The sequence below is a fragment of the Ictalurus punctatus genome, chromosome 15 (assembly GCF_001660625.3).
Source record: "Ictalurus punctatus breed USDA103 chromosome 15, Coco_2.0, whole genome shotgun sequence".
NCBI classification, from domain to species: Eukaryota; Metazoa; Chordata; class Actinopteri; order Siluriformes; family Ictaluridae; genus Ictalurus; species Ictalurus punctatus.
In genome coordinates, this window is record NC_030430.2 from 21,327,727 (window position 1) to 21,347,151 (window position 19,425).

Genomic DNA, 19,425 nt, shown 5'->3' on the forward strand with positions numbered 1-19,425 from the left:
TTTGACAAGGGTGTTTTTTTTTTTTATCAGTTGTTATCACTTCATCTGATTAAGATAATATAGAATTGTTTTTGGGATGGAGTTATTATTTTCCTAGACACAGTTAAAGTAATATTACCGTTACATTGGACTACTGATTGGAAGGTCATGAGTTCAAATAACAGTACTGACAAGCTGCCCCTCCTGGGTCCTTGAGCAAAGCCTTTAACCCTCCACTGCTTAGTTGTTTAAATGGGATAAATGTCGTTTCACTTCTGTATGTCGCTCTGGATAAGGGTGTCTGCCAAATGCCATCAATGAAAATATAAATGGACAAATTCTTTATTAAAAACAAAAAAAAAATACGTCATACATTTTATCCATTTATCATTATCATTTATCATTGTGGAACTGGAGATTCCTTCCAAAAAAATCCAAAACATCATCTCGTGCCAGAAGCCACCTTGCTACTTAGAAACATTACTAAAGTTCTCGCTAGTTCCCATCACTTTACGCATTATTACTGGACAATCGTTGTAGAGGTTTTTTTGTAACAATACGTGTCGGATGAGACATTTCAAAATGTACCAAAAACATTGGTTCTTATTGAAATCTTTAAGAAGTGGAGCTTTCATTCGAATGCATGAATGGAAGTCCAACCTCTCATCTCTACAGGTGATGAGTTTGTTGGCTCCTGCAATAAGGTGTAAGCGATAAAGTAACATGGGGACGGGGGATGCATTTCACATCAATAGGTGCCTGTTTGACAAGCTCAAACCTTTCTGCCTTAATAACCTCAAGAGATCGCAGCTTAGATTTACGCTTTAGAAGAGAGCAAGGGAAAATGGAGATGTTCCAGGGAGAGCATAGCGACAGATGCAGAGCTAAAGGAGATGAAGTGGAGGATGGGGGAGGGGAAAGGGTGGAGCTGCATGTTGCTGAAGTCAGAGTGTTGTCATGGTGATTGGAGTGGAACGAGAAGAAGGCCGGTCAGCGTTGACACTTTGCTCACATGCGCACCATTGAGATGTCCTGTGGAACGGTGAGCTTCATCAGATCACAGAGTGTCTCGGTGTGGAAAGAGTGAATTCCCCTGCTACTTGGGATGATTTCTGGCAGTGTGCTGAATGGGCCTGCTCCCTGACTGCAACCCACAAAGCCATTTGAATGGCAGTCAAATCACTCTCAACTGATACCACTTGCCACATGATGGGCTTGTTTGTATGCATGTGTGGGTGTGCTCATATCTGCGGCTGAAAGAGCTGGAGGAGGAGGCAAGAATGCGGTTTAATACCCCGCTGAACAGATGATGATAAACATTCGGGCATGCGATAGCTCCATAGGGATTGAATTCTCGTCCATTCGTCCACACAAAGCCGGTGCCTTGCTTAACTCAGCAGTGTACTTTCCTTTCCTGTACTCCCCCCCCCCCCCCCCCCCCCCCCCGGTGGTACTTGAGTCAATTAAATCAAAAGCACTTAGAAGTAAGAAAGTTTTTAACATGGTTAATAGGACCAGAAGAAAAGCAGTCAACTGGATGCAAGAAATTAGTATCTCAGCTCTGAAAATGCAGGATATATCTGTCTGAGAGTGAATATGATTTCTTTCATAATAAATTTAATTAAATAAGGAATGAAACATGACAGAATGTCTTCTTTGCGTTTTAGGGGGGGTGGAATCAACGCTGAGGTGTATAATGTGGCAAGATGTGAATCAGAGTCACTGTTACCATCCAATAGCAGCATGTCCAAAACGATTTTATTCCTCTTATACCTCAGATGATGTGCTTTTATTCTTTTATAGTTACATAATGTAATTAGTCATTCCCTCACCAGCCTCCAGACCTTAAAGAAAATTTCACCATATTTATGATTATACATTTTATAGCTGTATATATAGTGTAAAAAAAACAAAAACAAAATATATATACATAAAATGTATAATCATTAATATGTTGAATATATATGCCGTTATAGAACATTAATCAACACCTTCTGACCAATCAGATCTGAGAATTCAGCACTGCGGTATAAGCTCCAATTACTCTAAAACACGGACTCCCAATTAAGCCAGATTGCTTCTGTGCTCATTTGTAATTCACATCACGGTTGTTTTATTTACTTTCAGCTATGCCCCTTTGACATCCACTTATCAGCGGCATGTTTTTTCTGATGCAAATTCTATGGCATGCTAAAGCAGACCTTGTCCTTCCAGTAAATTCACATTTCCATATGGAAGAAGATCATTGGCATAGTTTAGGTTCATCAGAGATTGCGCCAGCAAATATTTCCCCTGCTCTCTGACTGAGACAGTGGACACAGGCCAGCATTTACACAACACTTTTCCCACAAAGCTATCATCTGGACCGCCATGAATGATGAAAACTGGTGGGAACTGATAGCTTCAGAGAGTGCCGGATGGACTAATGGACCCAAGTAACTGCATAAACTACTTAGCTTGGTCCTTTTCCCAGTCTGTTGTGATATGACGGCTTGTAAATAGCCGTGTTGGCTGATTGTGCAGCGTGCTAATAATGTAAGATTAGAATGGTGAGGCGAGGTTGATGAGGGGGTGTCCATGAATGTGTGTGTGTGTGTGTGTGTGTGTGTGGTTAGTCCCTGAGGATTTTCTGACCTTGCCTAGCATGTCAAACAACCCAGTGACAGCTGGGGTCTCCTTAGCATAGCCCACTTATTACTCTTCCCAGGGGAGCACTTATACCTTCACCTACACACTCCTATGTAACAAAGCCTCATATTCACTCTGAAAGACATGAGGCCGTGGAGACTCCCAGCGATTCTGTCTCTGCGTGTGTGTGTGTTTTTTGTATATGGTATAGATTGCTGTTAATTATTAACTTCAGAATGACTGTCATCTTTCTTTTAATATAATATAATATATATGTATGTGTGTGTGTGTGTGTGTGTGTGTGTATGTATGTGTATGTATGTGTGTGTGTATATATATATATATATATATATATATACACATACACATATACACATACACATATACATACACATATACATACATACATACACATATACATACACACACACACACACACACAGAGTGCATCCGGAAAGTATTCACAGCACTTCACTTTTACAACATTTTATGTTACATTTTATTCCAAAATGGATTAAATTCATTATTTTCCTCAAAATTCTACAAACAATACCCCATAATGACAACATGAAAGAAGTTTGTTTGAAATCTTTGCAAATTTATTAAAAACAAAAAAAAGCACATGTACATAAGTATTCACAGCCTTTGCCATGACACTCAACATTGAGCTCAGGTGCAATGTTTTCACTGATCCTCCTTGAGATGTTTCTACAACTTGATTGGAGTCCACATGTGGTTTCAAATCAAATTCAGTTGATTGGACATGATTTAGAAAGGCACACACCTGTCTATATAAGGTCCCACAGTTAACAATGCATGTCAGAGCACAAACCAAGCCATGAAGTCCAAGGAACTGTCTGGAGACCTCCAAGACTGGATTGTATTGAGGCACAGATCGTGGAAAGGGTACAGAAACATTTCTGCAGGCAGCATCGAAGGTCCCAATGAGCACAGTGGCCTCCATCATCCGTAAATGGAAGAAGTTTGGAACCAGCAGGACTCTTCGTAGAGCTGGCCGCTTGGCCAAACTGAGCGATTGGATGAGAAGGGCCTTAGTCGGGGAGGTGAACAAAAACCTGATGGTCACTCTGACAGAGCTCCAGTGTGTCTCTGTGGAGAGAGGAGAAACTTCCAGAAGAACAACCATCTCTGCAGAACTCCATCAATCAGGCCTGTATGGTAGAGTGGCCAGACGGAAGCCACTCCTCAGTAAAAGGCCCACCTGTTGTTTGCCAAAAGGCACCTGAAGGACTCTCAGACCAAAGATTGAACTCTCTGGCCTGAATGGAGGAAACCAGGCACCACTCGTCACCTGGCCAATACCATCCCTACTGTGAATCATGGTGGTGGCAGCATCATGCTGTGGGGATGTTTATCAGCGGCAGGAACTGGGAGACTAGTCAGGATCGAGGGAAAAATGAATGCAGCAATGTACAGAGACATCCTTGATGAAAACCTGCTCCAGAGCACTCTGGACCTCAGACTGGGGCGAAGGTTCATCTTCCAACAGGACAACGACCCTAAGCACACAGCCAAGATAACAAAGGACTGGCTAGAGGACAACTCTGTGAATGTCCTTGAGTGGCCCAGCCTTTCATGTTGTCATTATGGGGTATTGTTTGTACAATTTTGAGGAAAATAATTAATTTAATCCATTTTGGAATAAGGCGGTAACATAACAAAATGTGGAAAAAGTGAAGCGCTGTGAATACTATCCGGATGCACTGTATATAAAGAACTATACAAAAATAATTGATGTTTTGAGGCTAAAACTATTGCGACAAAGAATATACTTGCATAATACTGGCTTCAAAAGTATTAGTGCCCCTTCAGTTAATATTTGGTGAGGAGACCGAAAACCAGCACAGAGGCTCTTTCTATAACGTTAAAGATAAATCTTAGACACTTCTCCATGCGGAACATTTACAAGCCTGTATTTATATTCACTGCTTTAGATTTTCCCTCTTCAGTTCAGCCAACAGGCTTTCAATAGGGTTGAAGCACCAATTTTGTGTCCTTTAGATATTTCTGCGATGACTTGTTTTGTATATATGGTGAAATTATCTTAAAAATCTTTAAAAAATCTACTACAACCAGGTCTTAACTTCTGGCAGAGGCATCCATGGATTCCTTCAATCAACCTTTACAAGAGCCCCAGCTATAAAACAGCTCCAAAGCAGCAAAGATCCACCAAAATATTTTACAATGCATATTTTTGTATTCGCTCCCTCACAAATATTCAACATTTTTTGTGTTTTCTTTCTTCCAGAAAGTCCCTGTTGGTGACATTTTTAACAAGTATGTACTTGTTACTGTATATCCTACTTGACTTGTGCAGGTCTGTCTTGTGTAGCATCTGTCTCTTTTGTCTTGAGAGCTTTGTTTTTGTTTTTTGTTTTTTTTCAAATGGTGATTGATGGCATAGCCATTTTAAATATTAGACACGCAACATATTTATACCCCAGGCAAACAGGTCATGAAATGGCCAAAGGCTACCACTGAGTTCTTAGAAACGTTCAAAACATTCATCCAATGGTACAAAATGTGTATTTATTGAAATATTCTTTAGGAGTGGGAAAATATGTTTAGTTAACATGCTATTAAAAAAAAAGAAGTAATTATTTGAGTTTTTAAATTTGGAATATTTTTTTGCCTTTCCTCTTAAAGGGTGCCAAAACATCTTGAGTTGACAAAATATATCTGTTAAATGCTTCTTGAATTGTGTTTGTTTTGCTGGTCATGTGTTGTAACTATAGTACTGTACTCTTTCCTGTGTACCAGATAACGCTGGATTATTTTACTCTGCTCTTTTCTGGAGTGTAATAGTGTTGACTGCGTGATTCTGATGTCGGATCTATCACTGTATCTCAAATCGCTAAAGGCGTTTACCTTCCTTTGCATTATCCTGATGCCACTGCTTCACTGACATCATTTACAAATGATTTCTTAATTGCTCCTTGAAGTGAGTGATGGAAGCTGGTTCTGCTATATTTCAAAAACTATTTAGATTGAAAGGTTAGTGACAGCCAAAAAGCTCTTTATCTCCCCATCAAGATGTGATTCATTATAATTATTTTCCGAGTGGCCTTGTTTCTCAGATATTTCCATTTTTAGGAAGATTGAAGATAGGAACAGTTAGAGCTGTCTTTATTGTCATAGTTACACCTTTAAGCTACTCTGAACTTTTTCTTTTTTGTATTTTTCTTTTTTTAAATTGGTCAGTGAGAAAACAAAGCTTGAAACGGAAACATAATCCTTTTTAAATCATAACATATTGTGCAATTCTAATATACAAAGAAAAGTAACATTTATTATGACCTGGCACTATAGGCCAAATGGTGAATTTGCTTCCAGCTGGAAATCTTCACATTCATAACATTCGTAAAAACAGGCGATTATTCATATAAATAATTAATTTTTAATAAATATTCCCAAATCCATTATCTACACCAACATGACACAGAATTCCAACAGGCGTTTGTAAATCTCTCTCTCTCTCTCTCTCTCTCTCTCTCTCTCTCTCTCTCTCTCTCTCTCTCTCTCTCTCTCTCTCTCTCTCCCTCTCCCTCTCTCTCTATTTAATAACTATATTTTATTATAAAGCTTATTTCCTAAAGCATGATGTTGTGTAGTAAATATGGAGACGCTTCTTCAGATGACGAAATGATTTGTGCTAATTGTTTCCAGGAATTCTGTTTCTCGCAGATGTTATGAATAGCTTAATTTTTTTTTCCAAGACTTATCATAAATATTTTTTTTTTTTTTTACCTTATTTGGCATTTTTCATCTTTATAAAATATGCACGTGTTATAGATGTCAACATTACTGTATGTCTTTTTAATAAAACAATTCCATTAAACAATCTTGTATCACAATATAAAAAAAAAACCCCAACAACATAAAATATGGTACTTTATTGAGAAATTTGTTTTAATATGCAAAGGACTTAATCTTTTGCTAGAATATTGTATAATTTCAACAGGCTTAGAAAAGGGGGGAAAAAGTAATCCTACTTTAATTAGCTGTGTTTTGTTTTTTTTTAGAATAACTGACAACTGTGTGAAATGAGCTGTATCACAATACACTTGAAATTGCAAATGCCTTTGTTTATCTGTGTAGATTTTAAGCTCACAGTACACAAGCTTAGTGACACTGATGGAGGCAAACATGCAGACATGCCTTTAGGGCTAAAACAAAGAGCTGGCTCAAAAAGAACTGTCTTTTTTTTTTTTTTTTTGATAAATGAAATCAAGTGAAACAGGCCCTCAAATAAATTCAGAAGAGATCAGCTGTCAGCTCTCTGAATGGCCTCACAAAGCTCTACAGCCCTGTATCGCAAGTCTGAGAGAGCAAAAAGAGGAAAACTCCAGCTTCAGGGCTGCTAGTGCTGAAAATACGAACTAAATAAATAAATATTAAGAAAAAAAAATTGACCAAAGAGTAGGTTAAAAAGCAAAATCAGATAATAACAAGCAAGATGAGGGAATGTCATAATATGATTGCTGTTATTAGCGTGAGCCTAACCTGGAATACATTTCTGGCCTAATTAAGTGTAGCACATGGGCTAGATATAAACTTGAATAAGGAAATGCTCTAAACATGTATATTCAATAGACAAAGAACGACTTTGGAAGTAATGGCTACTAAGAGATGGTAGAGCAGTAGCACATGGAAGTTTATTTTGGTTGCATTATATGGCGTGTGTAATGAACTGGTAATATACTGTTAGTCATGTGTTACTTGCAAACAAGTCGGCCCTTTGATCGGGCTCTTGTGGTCTGACAGCCAATTTGCATTTTATTTATTTATTCATTTATTTGGAGTTAGGCATCTGGGCTGTTTGCATGAATGGTGAGATGTGTTGAACTCTTTGGCTTTATTTAAATAGATTTTATATAATGCAATGCATAGTAGTGGGTTGTTTTTTTTTACATGAAACAATTTCAGGCACAATTAAACAAAGTAGAGCAATCACCGAAAATGTTGACTCTTCCTGGTGAGATGAACTGAGACTCACTGGAAACAGCTGGAACTCCCATCATTACTGCAGGTGTACTGCAGGAGACGGAGCACTGAACGTGTCTTGTGGAGGGCGGGGCTATAGAATCGGCATGGAGTTCTTTACAACATAATTATCCATTTGGAGAATTTTTTTGGTGAGTCTTCAGTGATTAATATGTCATGATTAATACGTTCATTTAGGCCTTTTGAGTAGGGTGAAATTGTGTAATTGGGATATATGTGTGAGTGTGTGTGTGTGTGTGTGTGTAATCCCAGAGCATGAGATGTGTTTCTCTAATGAACTCACTTCTTCCAACACTATATTCATATATCTTCGACAAAGCTGCTTGGTGGAAATGGGAAATATGGAAAACATTCCAAGAGAAAAATTATGAGGAACATTTACATTCACTCGACAGGCAGTTACGCCTAAATGCTTATTTACTGTGAGTGTTAATAACCTGTGACCGATCCATGGAAATAGATATTGCTGAATAAATAAATGTAATGACAACATGCATAATGTCGATATCTAAAGGACCCATTTTTCATCCTATACCAGCCTTACAACAGAAAGTTTCCCTTTCACAGAATGTTCCAGAAGAACTCTTTCAGGACGCTAAATATATCCATAACTATCCAACCTTTTTCCTGATTGAGTCATTTATGCTGATTTGTATTGAATGGCTGTTCAATTGTATTGATCACTGCCTTTGCCCACATGTTGAAGGTCAAAAAGGAAATATGGTCAATAGATGAAAAAAATGGATAGAATAAAACATGCTCAATAATATTATATTGTTTATTAGATTGTAGCTATATTTCACGATGTGGTTTTTATTTTAGTAAAACGTAGACGTGGTGTTGTTGCTTGTATTTCTATAATTTAGTAGCTGGGCTCATCAAAGTTGAAGAGAGCCATTTAGTCTAAATCTGCTGCTGTACACACTGTGACTCACAGTTACACTCACACAGGCATGATTTGTTTTGGGCTGTCAAGTGATGACAGGTTTTTAATTTTTTGAGTGATTTTAAGATTTTTTTTTTTGTTGTTATATTTGAGTGGTGTCACTTTAACAACCTCCATTCTATTCTAAGATTTTGACTGAACTCAGAAAGACCAAAACTTTGAATCTAGAAAACTTAAAGCTCTTTCTGGTCACTCTGGTGTTCACTGTAAAATCCTACAACAGAGTATTTCCCTATCCGAGAGGCTTCCGAATATAAACAGTTTAGGAAGTTAAGAGCACTTACTTACAGAACATTTTTTCCAGAACAGTCGAGTCATACAGCAACACGAGTTCACTGCCTCATATTGCTACTTGGCTCTGGGCTTTGTGTGCGGATCTGATATATGATATATGATCGTCAATCCTCTGGTGTGATGTGCGTCTTATTCATGTCTGAATCACAATCGAATCTCTTATAATTCGTTTCTTTTTTGATGTCTCTTCTATCAGTCTCTGCTGGGAACAATGATTCCCTCTACACTCTCATTTTAATGACTAGAGCCTTCAATTATTTACCATTTCTTTTATTCTCCACATTGTTTATTAAAGCCCGAGGCAAAACTTCAGTAAATAAATAAAAATGGGTGGTTTTTCCTAGCTTGAAAGAAGACAGGACAGACAGGACAGACAGACAGATACTGTAGGTGTGTAATTGAAGTTTGTAAACTAAATACAGTGATCATTGATGCAAATTGAAACATGAAATACGTTTCAGCAGCTCTCTGTATCTGTGTGTATGTGCATGAATGTTTGCAAGCTGTGTATCTGACCACGTATCTGCCATGTGTCGGTCTTTGTGTGTATGAATAACTGAATTTGTATGTGTGGGGGCTATGGAGACCCTGTTGTCATGGAAACCTGGACGAAGAGAGTGGGCAAAAACCCCTTTGGCGGCCTTATATGTTTTATCAGCTTTTAGCCATTCTGATGATAACTCTTCGTCCAGAGAGGAAGGGAGAGGTTGTTGAAAGGATTTTCTAATTAGATAGAAGGAGCATGAGGATGAGCATGAGGTAAGGGAGCATGGAATGGAACCCAGAGAGTGTTTAGAGGCAGGGGAATAATGACTGAAGCTGTTTCATATCTTTTATGTGTCCATGTGTGTATGGTTGTTCTCATTATTTGGGGTGTAAATGCAGGTCAGTTCTCAGGTGGTTTAAAGATGCTCTGTGCGCTCCAGAGCTGTCTGCCCTCGCAGAGAGAGTGCTGGGACGTCCAGTCAATAAAGCAAAAAGGAAAAAAACAAACCTGTCTGTTGTCAGCAGTGTGTCAATCTCGGCACGTTTTATGACTTCCAAAAGCCGGATGGAGACAAATGGAGTGGAGAGAGAGAGAGTAAAGAGCAGTGTAGCAGGGGATCGAGAGCAAAGAGCAGAGATCAACTGATAAATAATACAAAGTAAATAAATATATAAAGGGAAGTAGCCACTCGCTCACTGACCGTATTGGGCTATGTGCTATTGTACAGTAAAACACACACACACTTAAAAGGCAGCCAGAGAGAGGCCTTGATGCGATATTGACTTTTTATCAGCCACAATAATTGCTCTTTCGCTCAAAATGGCCCCACTCAGTAAGATAAACTAAATGTTTATGGACCTGGTGTAATCCAGCACACTCTTCCAGCAGTGCATTATGGGAAAGCATTATTTCACACGGATGCTCCTTCTTGCCTCTCATTATCGCTGGCTTTACCTCAGTGCCACAGGCTCATCGTATGTAGATGAGGCTTTGCGGAAGACACCCAGACAGAGATGGAATGACAGCGAGACAGCGACCAGGCCGGCAATACACGATGAAGGCGAGAAAATGAATTATGAATCCTGGTGAATTAAGGGCAAACCGCACTGACATGGAAGGCGAGACTATAAATAATTTACCCTGTAGGGGGTCTTTATGAATTACAAGCTCCCCTTCACATTGGCAGGTCCATCTCTTCTCCTGTTCTTCTCCAGACTTCAATCAGTTTCCTCTCCTCCTCCTCTTCTCGTTCACTCGTCTCTCATTCACTTCATCTCTCTCTCTCTCTCTCTCTCTCTCTCTCTCTCTCTCTCTCTCTCTCTCTCTCTCTCTCTCCACTCATTGTGGTCTGTCTTTCTTTTCCAGGCAGACAGACAGACCCTTAGGGAGGTCTCAAGGGTCGAGGGCACGCACATATTCATTTATCCTCCTCCTCTCCTCCTCCCTGACACACATCCTCACAGCTGGAGGTGATAAATAATTAAAGCTAAGGCATGGCAGGACAACGCCTGTGTGCGCACACACACTCCAACACGTGAGCACTCTTTTGATTCAGGGTTAAACTATCAGGCCATTCTGGCACGTTTTGATTATGTTTACTTGCTGTAGTAGGAAAAGTATTTAGAGTCTAGACCCTCGGATGCTTAATGTAAAAGAACAGAATAATTTACCCGCTTGCTTGGATGGGCAGCTTCGGAAAATGAGGTAATTAGGGGGGAAAAAAGCCGATTGTGATTTGATGGTGTTGCTTGATAAGGGGAAAGTGACGTTTGGAATCCACAGGGGCGTCTCCTGTTGCTGTCTCTCTGACGAGATGTCATTAAAATGCAGCTCTGAAAGCCTGGTGTGTCGCTCAGAACCTGTCCATGCTGCCTGCATGTAATTTGCTCATCCTAAGTGCTCTTAAATGCTAATTTATGATTTTGTCGTGTTCTAACAGGGGGAGGATGGTAAATGTAGATGTGATACAGACTAAATTAGTGGTGTTACAAATGAGGCTGTGTATACGATTCCCATTTTAACTGATAATGAGCAATTTATTTGCCATTCCCATGCATCACTGTGCAAAGATAATTAAATAAGTGTTGTGTTGGCAGATGCTCAATACCGTCGGACTAGTGTAAACCTCTTTTTTCAGAAGTATGCGACAGACTCATATTCTATGGTTTATTATTCAATGTTCGACAAGGTGTAGAGCTTAGGATGGTCTGTAGAGTCACACAGCTGGTGGGTGAAAGCTTCTACTTGCCCTCTGACCGATCTAATGAGGCAGATAACCTGCTTTAGATGCTATCAGCAACAACTGTATAGCAGATCTGTGGCGCCCTAAAGCCCTGCTCGACCGCCTCAGTCTTCATTATCCATATAGTTACAAGGCAAAGCCAGTATAGACAGCTCATCTATACCTGGCTCTAATCTCGGTCTTTGGCTTGTGATGAAGATCCAGAGGGTGTTATTTGGGTGTAGAAAGCCTGCTGGATTCAGTTATGTGGCTACACATAACATTGTTTTAGCTATGATCTCAATGCACCAAGTGCCAATAAAGAATGGAGCAAAATGACATCAAAAATGTTATAGTATGAACCACTTCTACGGCTTCCTCGCTCTTTATATCCAAGAACACTATGTTCAGACCATTACCAGAAAAGAGAATGTCGGCGCTATAACTGACTGAATACGCGACACACTTAATATGACAAGTCAGTACTCATAAAAGCATGTTTAGACCCCTATACAATAACATTTCCAAGCAATTTGGTTGTCACAGTCCCTCAATCAAAGAGTCTAGCTGAAGCCCGGCAGACGTAGCCTCCTCTGGGCAAAGTGGCTGATTGATTGGTTGAACAGCAAAATTCCAATTTGAACATAGAAGAATGGACATACGACATAAAAATGATTCCAGGATAATCAGTGTTTCTGTTAACTCGAACTTTTCCTAAAAAAAGATTTAATAAATCACATCTTTCATTGACTATATACAGTTGGTTTTGTGTTATTTATAAGCTAGCAATAACTAGGTTCACTAGCAGTGAACTTACATAATGTTAGGTAGCTACCTCGCATTAACTGGAGCCAATTAGCTATTGAGTGACACAGCTCCAGGGTCCCCAGGTTGTTCCTCAGCTTGGATTAGTTTCGCATCATCTCCCCATGTTTGCATGGGATTCTTACAAGAAAAACATTCTGATAGGTGGATTAGCTACGTTAGCTGAAGATTGCGTTGGTAGTCTGTGGTGCTGCAGAAGAATACTGCTCTCTCAATCATCTGCATGTTCTGAGAAGAATAGCTACACATAATATTTCAATGTGTAGCCTGACCTAGCCGAATATTTTAGCATGTTCTATAAATCTGATCAATCCACACCTATTCTATCTATCTACTATACTATATGGTGTGCTTCAACGCATATTGGTGCCTTGTTAAGGCATTTCAAGGCTACTGATCATTTACTTAGTATTTCACTGATTTGTGTTCAGTCTTTACCTGGTCTGCATGATGAAACCGGTCACACTGATTCAGCTGCTTGCCGAGGAATGAGAATTTGGGGGACCTTGAGACATTAGGTTTTGGCGAATCGACACCACAGGATACCTGACGCTTTTATGGGCTGATATTTCTCTCATTAATCCCTTTGCCATCATGTCATTCTCTGACCCTCTGCATCTGTGAGCATGTCATGCTCGGTTTGGTTGCCCAGTTAGCGCTGGCGTTTGATCGTGCATTGCTGGGTGATGGATTGATTAGCAGGTGGGCAATCTGCTAATCCAGTCACCCTTTCAGTCTTTCTGAACTGCTGATCGCACACCTCTGATTCCCGCCACTTGCGAAATATCCTGCACAGCAGCTTGATTCATCCACTTTCAGTAGCTCGGCCAGACTGTAATTGGCTGCCGAAACCCCGGTGTGATCAATCGTCTGATCAGGCCTTATCCGTAAACGGAAGCCTGCTTAGAGATAGAAGCTAGATAGAAAACAGGAGGAGAATGGACGAGAGGTGACACTGATTGGGGAGAGCCAGTCTGTGATTTAGGTGGGGAGGGGATTGCTGTCTAAACTGTCACCATTTCCCATCTCCCATCTCCCCCGCCCACTCCACTGCCCCATCTCTCTGTCGCCCTTTCATTCAATTGCTCTCTCGCCTGATTCTATTTCTCAAGGAGCTTTTAAAGCTCAAGGTTGATAGGAGCTGATGTGCTTAATGACCCATCTAATCCGAGTCTCATTCTAATATTATTTCTTTTCGACGTGACCTTCTTTAACTGTTATTACATGGTCTGGTGTTCTTCACACGTGCAACCCAAACATTGTGTCAGAGCAGAAAACAGCATTGAAATATTTATGACCTATCAGTGTTCTGACCTGACGGGAACAGCTATCAACGAAATGGAATCTTGGGCCTAAAGGGAGAAAATGCATATCTTATTCCTATCTCTCTGGCAAATCCCAGCTGCATAAAAGCGCACTTCTTTTTCACTCCTCCCTTCAACCTTCGTCTCTCTCTCCAAGGTCGGTGTTGCTTGGCAATTGGTGCTGCCAGGTTACACCAGAGCCAAGCCTGTGCTTCCTGCTGTTCCAAGACCTGCAGCCACCCAACCTACCTCCTGTCACTTCCTTTAGTCTCTCATTGTTGTTATCGCTCTCACCTCTTTTTGTGTCACATGGATTTCATGAACACGTCCTCGGGGATCTCCCTTTGTGTGTGCCTGTGCTGAAGGCTTATCTAAAACTAGGAGCATGAGCTTGATAAAACATGCCATACATTCGGGCCACGTGGATTGCGGTCTCCGAGTTGGCAGATTTGGCTCCAGATGGAGAGCGTGAACTGATTTTGGATGGAGGCCATCACCCCTGCTGCATGACTGATACCAGTGCAAATAAATGCTTATCTTCACACTCTCTCAAGGAGGCAAAACTTTAAATACACAAGACCCAGCTGCAGGGCTTTCACTAAGAAGCGCCGCCTTCCATTTTTGCTTGTTCATGTCTTCTATTTTCAGACGTGCTTCAGTTGAGGACATAAATAACATGGATTGTTAGTCCTGCCACAGTTATTACATAATCACCTAATTGCAGTAATTTTGTTTAATCAGTAGCTACCTAAATCATATGTTTCCATATAAATATACAGAGGACTGACAACCAGACAAAAACATAGTGTGTTAGTAAGTTGCTGGACCACCACAAGCTACAACAGGAGCTTTGATGTGCCTTGGTTCTACCAGTCTTAGGAACTATCCTGGAGTGATGAACACCGTTCTTCCAAAAGATATTCCCACAGTTGTTGGTTGAGATCTGGTGCCTCTAATGGACCTAGCATATGATCAACATTTTCATATTGTACTCATCAAGCCCTGCAGTGATCCCTTGTGCCCTGTGAACGTGGGCAGAGTCATTCTTTACTATCCATCAGTATGGACATGTTTCATCATAAGATGAAGACGGGGCTTAAAGTGGAACCAGGGCAGTTGTGCAAATCAATTGGGACATATTGAGTGGTATAACATGTAATTAAACACCGCATTTGTTTGTGTTTGTTTGGATTTCGATGAATTCACTTCGCTAACAGTTTTCACACACCTAGCATCAAATCTGTGTTCATTATGTTATGTAAAATAATTACCGAGCCTACAAACCAGTTACATTTACAGGTAGATGTAATCTGCAAAATGAATTTGGACCTTAATGAATGGTAAGGTTATCACATACTGTATAACACTATAAAATTGGTTGGATAACCACCACCCAATCCTAATTACAGTTATATCTGATTGTATGAGGTGGGCAATCTTTTCAACAGCTGATTAAACAGAATAATAATAAACATTTGCCAGGTAAACCTCTGTATCAGAGAAATCACTTTCCTGAACGTTGTCTGATTTCAGTATCGGAATTTCTGCGTGTGGTCCTTTAAAGTGGTCCAGTAAGGAAACAGATTTGAATCGGTTTAACATACTTGTGAACTTGGACGCACAAATGTAAAACCCAGAGCAACTGCATTACGGTCATGAACTCTAGTTCTCTCTGTCCATTTGACTGTTGGAAAGAAATTTTCAAAATTTAGTCCCCACACAAGCATTTGTTTGGATTGGATTGGATTATATAACATGCCAGTATACAGAGAGTGTGTACAGACTGAGCAGTTTAGAATACATTCAAACAGTTTATTATGAATCTGCCATCGCAATAGATTTATAGATTTCTTTTCCTGGAAACAGAGTTTCCTGTATATGTTTAGTTCGGTGTTGATAATTGGCTGTCTGTGCATTATTATACTGCAGTTTTGCTTATATAAAATTGGCATAAAGTCAACAGAATGGCAGTTGAATCGTTCATATATTTAATTAATTAAGTGTATGATCGAAATGAAAGTCTATGATTTAAAAGTTGATAATCGTGACAGGTGTACGAACAGCATATATTTAATGAGGGTAATTTTGTGTTGTTTGATCACTGCACTAAATGCTAGTTTTAATTTGTGTTAAACTGATGAGGCTGTTTAACAGGGACGTATATTTGAAAGAAGTAATTCAGCCAGAAATGAAACTTAAACAGAGCAATTTGGTGTTCATTGTTTGCTTCCTTAGTGTGTAGGCGCATGAATTACTATTACATTAGTCTCAAAGGTTCAGTCCAAAAAACCAAATGTAGAAGAAAAATGACTTTGTTATTAGACTGAATAGTTTTGACTAGATATCTCCTGAATGTATATATATATAAAAAAAACTTAATTAATGCACTTGTTTTTCATGCAGTGATGTTTTTAATAAACTTGTACTAGGACGTTTCACATTCATTACAATTTCAACCAGAACATTATTTTAATCCGTCAAGCTATGACTTTTGGCATGATGATTTTTGGCAAGCTCTGTCCCCTGTCTGTCGTTGTTTGTCTCTCTTTCTTTCTCCTGGACCATGTTGTTTTTCAGTTCTCCTGGAACTCGTGGATCTCCTCCCTCTTTCTCTACCGCCCTCACTCATCCTTTCATTCTCTCTCTCTCTTATTTTTCCCAGTTGGAAGACAGCAGGAGGCGTGGACCTTCAAGAGACAGAGAGAGAGAGAGAAAGAGAGCAGGGGGAATAAGAAACAGAGCCAGTGAAAAAGAGGGACGCTGAGAGAAGCTGCGGAGATAAACTGCACCGGTGAAGCAGAAGAAGCAGAGAGAGTGACGAGGTGTTGATTGTGTGTGCTGTTTGGAGGTTATCCTCACAGTGTGTTTGAGCCTGGGAGCAGGTGCAGCTTTGATGGAACAGTGAGCAATGCCTACCACGCTACTACAGCAGGCTGGCAGCAGGGGGCGCCACCTAAATCACCCTCTCCCACTCCTCGGTACCCTTTTCCTTCTGGTGCTCGCTCCTACGCCAGGCCAGACTGCCATCCGTATTGCAGAACACTGTGAGTAGGAGATTTTGTCATGCATGAGACTTGTTTGCTTGTGTGTCTGTCTGTGTTTGTGAATTTTACCGGCTTGTCGTTTTTCAGTCCCCTATAATAATCATATTGTTTCAAGGATGTCTCAGAAGAAAAATTCTGATTTGTAATATTTCCATACAATAAGCCTTTGCATTATTTCTAGATAGAAATTTAGCTCCGCCCCTTTGACAATCAGACCTGCTTGGCTTTCCCCCTATTGCCAGTTGTATGCTACAAATGAAAGAAACTTTTCAAACACAGTGATGTCATTAGAGCAAAAAAAGTGCTGTGGTTTGAGTTTGTAGCATGTGCGGAATCCTAAACCAAACTCTGAAACGTCACACTTTTTGTTCTGAGACCTCCAGTTGTCTATGGCTGTCCCAAATATGACATGATTGTTTCTGTCACAGTTCTGAGAGAGGCAGTTACAATTTCAGTAGTGTTGTGTGTTTAATATATCAAACTCAGAGTGAGTTTCCAGAGGTGCTTTAATGCAGAAATTCAAACGTACAAAATGAAATCCCGACCGCGATTGGACTTGCAATAGAATTCCAGAGATTGCAATCTCTTATAGTGTATTGGGTTGGTGTGGGTTGGCCACCCCAAACCCATTCTGATTGGCACTCCTGTTTTTTGGTCATTTCATCTCAGATCAGGTTGCAGCCACCAAACACCCCCCCCCCCCCCCCATCCCCCATCCCTCCGCCACACCAACCCCCCTTTTTTCTTCTCAAATTGGTCTTGGCCAATTCCCATCCACCAGGCAGCTCTCCCTTATCATACGACTGCTACAAACTTGCGAGGGTGAAGGCTAGCACATGCTTCCTCTGAGACATGTGAAGCCTGCCAACGGCATCTTTTTGAACTGCTGCTCATGCTGCATCACAGGCCAGCTAATCACACTCGGAGGAAAGCGTTGTGTGTTCCCTCTATTAGCAGTTTTTGTATGACATTGTTTCGTGGTAAACTGATGTTTGGGTTAGACCGTGTTTGATTGCTCCATCGATTATGCTATTGATTGGATTTTCCCCAGAAGATGTGTTACTGATAGGAAGAGAACTCTCTCACTCTGTGATATATGCTCAGCAGCTTTTTAAGCTATAAGAACATGTTTGCTCAAACCTGCACATGCATCTCTGTCGTCAATAGCTTGCACAAAAATATCCCTAATTCTGAAGCATTTTTCCAAGCACGCATGCACACACACATTCAAGCAGATTAAGAATGGTGGCAAATAAAAAGTGTCACATATAAAGGTCATGGCTTCTCTTGATTTTCATTTAGTGACCTTTCATATATATAGACGTAGCCAATGCAATCAATAACTCATTCATGTTAGTCTGGCACACAGGGTCACTGAGTTCACTCCATTTGGAAGGTCCATTCTCAGTGTGAATAAAATGTATTCCTTTTTTCACCACTAATGTATGGAAATCTAGCTTTGGGATCTAATAATACAGCCTTGCTTATCCAGCACTTCTCTATCTGGTACAGCTGCTGTGTCTTTATCGGGTCTGATCTTCGTTCTGCTCCTACTTAATTAAATACAGCGAATCAACATAATTGGAAATAGATACTGAAAACAAACCCAGGCTAAATACTGACTGACGAGGTTATTTGATAAGAAATTTGAATTGTGTTTGTATAAGAGACAGATTTCTTGTAGAGTTACAAAACTTATGTGAAATAAAAATTTCTAAAAGAATGGACTGTTTGATTTGAAAGAAAACCGTATCCAACATGCTCACATTACACTTGGGTTGCCATTAATTATTGTGTCTAGTCACGTAAGCTACCAGACCTTTTATTTTTCCCGTACCAAAAGATACGATACTTTCTCTGCCATCGCTTCAGTAATAGATTATATGTAATATATTTTAATAACCCTTCGCTTAGTTCCTCCTACATCAATACAGCGCTGCACGTCCTTATTTAAAGCCACTGTTACTTACTTGCAAAATAATTGATAGGCAGGAAAAGATTTGCAAAGTGATTAAAACAGTGTGCATTTCTTTCTCTCCCAATATGAGGAGCAGTGTGTTGAGATGAATCATATGTTAGCATATGTGTGACAGAAGAGAACTAGCTAGTGGGTGTAGCTTGGCAGTGAATATATTAAAAGAGAAATAGAGTAATAGTAATATATTACTCTTGAAAGAACACCTTTCTGTAATTCAGAGTCACACAGGAAGGAAACGTGGCTAGAGATGTTACCACATGTACCGAAATCCTAGCTGCTGCATGAGCTAACTGTAATGCTGTAGCTAACTACATTGATGGTTAGCATTGATGTGTAGTGCGCATCACATTTGAGCAAGTGCAAACCAATGGAGAGATAGGATTGGCTGTAACTCTTGGTGTTAAACTGATTTTGAGATACCTGACCCCTTCTGCTCTCTGGACCTGCCCGATCCATCCTGATGCCTTACTTCTGGTTGGAGTTCTCATGCTGCTGCTGAGGATGGCCCCACATGGTGCAGCCTAAAGATCCTTGAGATTACTGAAAATGATACCACTTAAAAACCATAAGGATGGCTTTGGACCTCAATTCATATGAACAGTTATGCTCTGATAGCTTTAGGACTACAATTGCTTTAGGAACAGTCTTGCACTCAAATCTCCATCCATGAACAGTGGAGAAGTTCAACAAAACA

The 19,425-nt window shown here is 40.1% G+C and overlaps 1 protein-coding gene across 4 annotated transcripts in view; it reads left to right on the forward strand.

Moving 5' to 3' along the window:
- The window catches only part of l1cama (L1 cell adhesion molecule, paralog a), a 56,339-nt gene that overhangs the window by 12,772 nt on the left and 24,142 nt on the right, over positions 1-19,425 (forward strand). For all 4 annotated transcript variants that reach the window (XM_017487843.3, XM_017487845.3, XM_017487846.3 and 1 more), the window contains exon 2: positions 16,372-16,753. In XM_017487843.3, the coding sequence (XP_017343332.1) occupies positions 16,618-16,753 (136 nt within the window). In that variant the 5' untranslated portion in view covers positions 16,372-16,617. The remainder of the gene's footprint in view (positions 1-16,371; positions 16,754-19,425) is intronic.